This window comes from Myotis davidii, unplaced genomic scaffold, assembly GCF_000327345.1.
Source record: "Myotis davidii unplaced genomic scaffold, ASM32734v1 scaffold902, whole genome shotgun sequence".
Classification (NCBI taxonomy): Eukaryota; Metazoa; Chordata; class Mammalia; order Chiroptera; family Vespertilionidae; genus Myotis; species Myotis davidii.
In genome coordinates this window covers 3,798,387-3,801,746 of record NW_006293951.1, presented here as the reverse complement: position 1 = coordinate 3,801,746, position 3,360 = coordinate 3,798,387, and the positions used below count along the sequence as shown (strand labels likewise).

Here is a 3,360-nt window from a genome sequence, read left to right as displayed (position 1 = left end):
TGAAAAACCTCATATAATATAGCTAGAAGCTGCCACATTTGAGGGGAAATACCACGGCAGGTTAAACTATATGCCAGGGAAAGAATTTCTTCATAGAATTCTGGAAAGAAGAAAATATCTTATTAGAATGTATAGTTTCACAGCGTTTATTACAGTATATTATTATAATTGTTCTATTTTATTGTTGTTAATCTCTTGCTGTGCCTAATTTATAAACTAAACTTTATCATAGGTGTGCATTATAGAAAAAAAAGTTATATATAGGGTTTGGTATTATCCACAGTTTCAGGTGTCTATGAGGGTCTTAGAACGTATCCCCCGTGGATAAGGGGGGGGGGGGAGGTCTATAGTAATATCCTGACTCACCTAATCTTTATACAAATTAACTCTCTGCTGTAAAAATTGACCTTGGGGGCAGTAAGATGTTAAATTAGACTCTACTCATGTCACATAAATCATTGTGTTCATTAGTGTAACACTTTAAGAGTTCTTTTTGTTTTATAATAGCCAGGGCTTGAAAATTAGTCACCTAATTTCCTGCAATTACTAGTGAGTACTCTTTTCTAGCTACTAGATTATGTTACCTGTTTTGCGTTTGCTCTAGTAAGAAAGTAAAGAAAGGCACTTGTATCCAGAGATCCTATTAGCAAAAAGCATCTCTAATTACTATTTCACCTGCATGAGAATCACTTGGAATAATCAGTAAAAATGCAGATTCCAGGGCTCTGCCTCAAACTAAGCATCAGAACCTCTGGGATACAGTCCAGTAATCTTCACGTTAACTAGCTCCTTAGTGGTTCTTACGCACACCAAAGTTTAACAACTACTGCTCTAGCCTAGCCAGTTTGGCTCCTGGGATACAGCATCGGCCTGTGGACTGAAGGGTTTGATTCTGGTCAACAACATGTACCTCGGTTGCAGGCTCCCAGCTCTGGTCATGGGCATACGGGAGGCAACCAATCAATGTGTCTCTCTCACATTGGTGTTTCTGTCTCTTCCTCTCCTTCCCACTTTCTCTAAAAACAATCAATGGAAAAAAATATCCTCAAGGGAGGATTAAAAAAAGAAAAGAAAAAAGAACTACTGCTTTACAGCAATGACTTCAAAAATAAGGAGGATATACCCTAGGCAGTGGGCAAGATAATCCACTAGATGGAAGAAGAATGTATTAGAACACTTTTAATCTTATCCTTTCGCATTTCTATTTTTATGTATGTAAATATATGCATATATATTAGAAGCGCATGCTCAATTCTCACTAATTTTTACTAAGTAATAAAACGTTTGGGGACAACTGCTCTTAAGCAGTAACATGCTTTTCTTGTATTCTTCTATCTGTATATTGTACAGATTGCACTTCCCTGATGCCCAAATGCCTTGGAGGCTAGCATCTTCAAATTGCTTGGATACCATGGAAAAGTAGCCTCCTTCTACAAATTCCCTTTGGTTTATAATAGCCAGCATTAGTTACTGATTCTAATCAGAAGCACCATAATAGAGAGCAGAACAATTAATTCACACTTCTGATAAGGTATGCGACCATCACTTCACATTTTTCAATCCCAGACTAAAGTAACCTCACCTCACCCCAGTTCTTGATTTCTAGAAATGTAACACTTAAGATTCTCTGCGCTTTAAAATTTTTAAGACCAAAACTTCTTAACTGGATGCATTAAAGTTTCTCCCTAAATGAAAATACAGATACTAGAAAGTATATCCAAAAACTGAAGAGAATGCTATCTTTTCTCTCTCAAAATTGTCCATCTTCTTGAATCTAAAGGACTAACAATGCACTGAAAGTTCATCAAATATTTTTTAATTTTCAATTTACATTCTTACTCAACCCTCAAACTTACCAATTATATGTTTCTGTAAAACAAGATCAATGATCCGTAGACAGATGTTCTCTAACTGCTGAGTAACCTAAAGAAAAGTTTAAACAGTTTAAAATTCATCTTAACCCTTAAGTTCATCTACAAATTTAATATTATCCCAATAAAAATAACAAGACTTTTTTTGATAGAAATTGAGAAGTTAATGCTAAACTTTGTGTGAAAAATTAAACATGCAAGAATACCAGAAAATTCTGAAACGTAAACCAATAATAGAAATGAGAATTACATCTATAATAAAATTATGAATTAAATAAGTTCCTTACCTGATATTTTATACCAAAATAAAGACCTAACAGATCAGATTTCAATGTTAATACAGTGGGGCCTTGACTTACGAGTTTAATTCGTTCCGAGACTAAGCTCGTTAAGGAGCTCGTTAACTCAAATTACTCTATCAACTCAATGCAAAAAATCGGCGGAGAGACAGCTGGTATCTCAAAAAAACTCGTTAGTCGGGACACTCATAAGTCAAGGCCCTACTGTACTTCAGACATGAAAAATACTAGAAGATATCAAAAGAATTGTGTGTAATCCTAAAGAAGGAAAATGACTCAAAGCCCAGAAATGAGAAATAAATATATTGAGTCATTTGGTATCAAAAATTAAAAATATCTGCATAGAGCACACGGAAGTCAAAGATAAATGAAAAATTGAAGGAAATATTTTCAAAGATAACACAAAGATAAAATTCCCCTCACATGAAATCATAGTAACAAAAAGAAAGGCAAAGATTACAACAAAAGAAATATAAATGGACCTGACCTTATAAAAAGTTTATTCTAATACATAATAAGAGTAAATATTCTAAGCACAGGATTAACACTTTTCACCTATCAGACTGGCGATGATCAAAAAGTAGGGACTTTACATTGATTCAGGGAGTGTGAAGGACACCTTAGCAATATCCTTGAAACTACTCATACATGTATTTTTGATCCAGAAATTTGAATTAAAGAAATTTTCCCTTGGAATATATTATTACATGTATAAAATGACATGTAAAAAGTCATTGCAGCAACATTTGTGATTAGTAACAACCAAATGTCCACTTAACAAGAGATAGTTAAATTATATCCATTAACAAGGACTGGCTAAGTAAATTAGGTATATCATACAAAGAGATATCATGCAACTATTAAAAATATGTAATTTTATTGACTAACTAGAGGCCCGGTGCACAAAAATTTGTGCACTCGGGGGAAGGGGGGGCCGTCAGACCGGCCTGTGCCCTCTTGCAGTCTGGGACCCCTCTGGAGATAACGACCTGCTGGCTTAGGCCTGCTCCTGGGTGGGAGAGGGCAGGCCCAATCCCTAAGTGCAGCCCCTGGTCAGGCTCAGAGCAGGACTGATTGGGGAGTTGGGGCACCTTCCCCTGTCATGCACAGAGCAGGGCAGATTGGGAGGTTGCGATGCCACCCTCAGTCACGCTCAGGGTAGGGCCAATTGGGGGGTTGGGGCCCCGCGC

The 3,360-nt window shown here is 36.5% G+C and overlaps 1 protein-coding gene across 1 annotated transcript in view; it reads right to left on the bottom strand.

Moving 5' to 3' along the window:
• IPO8 (importin 8) overlaps nucleotides 1-3,360 on the bottom strand; it is a 58,421-nt gene that overhangs the window by 17,549 nt on the left and 37,512 nt on the right. The window contains exons 18-19 of the mRNA XM_015566632.1: nucleotides 1,857-1,923; nucleotides 1-100 (exon numbers count right to left, since the gene is read on the bottom strand). Of these exons, the coding sequence (XP_015422118.1) occupies nucleotides 1-100; nucleotides 1,857-1,923 (167 nt within the window). The remainder of the gene's footprint in view (nucleotides 101-1,856; nucleotides 1,924-3,360) is intronic.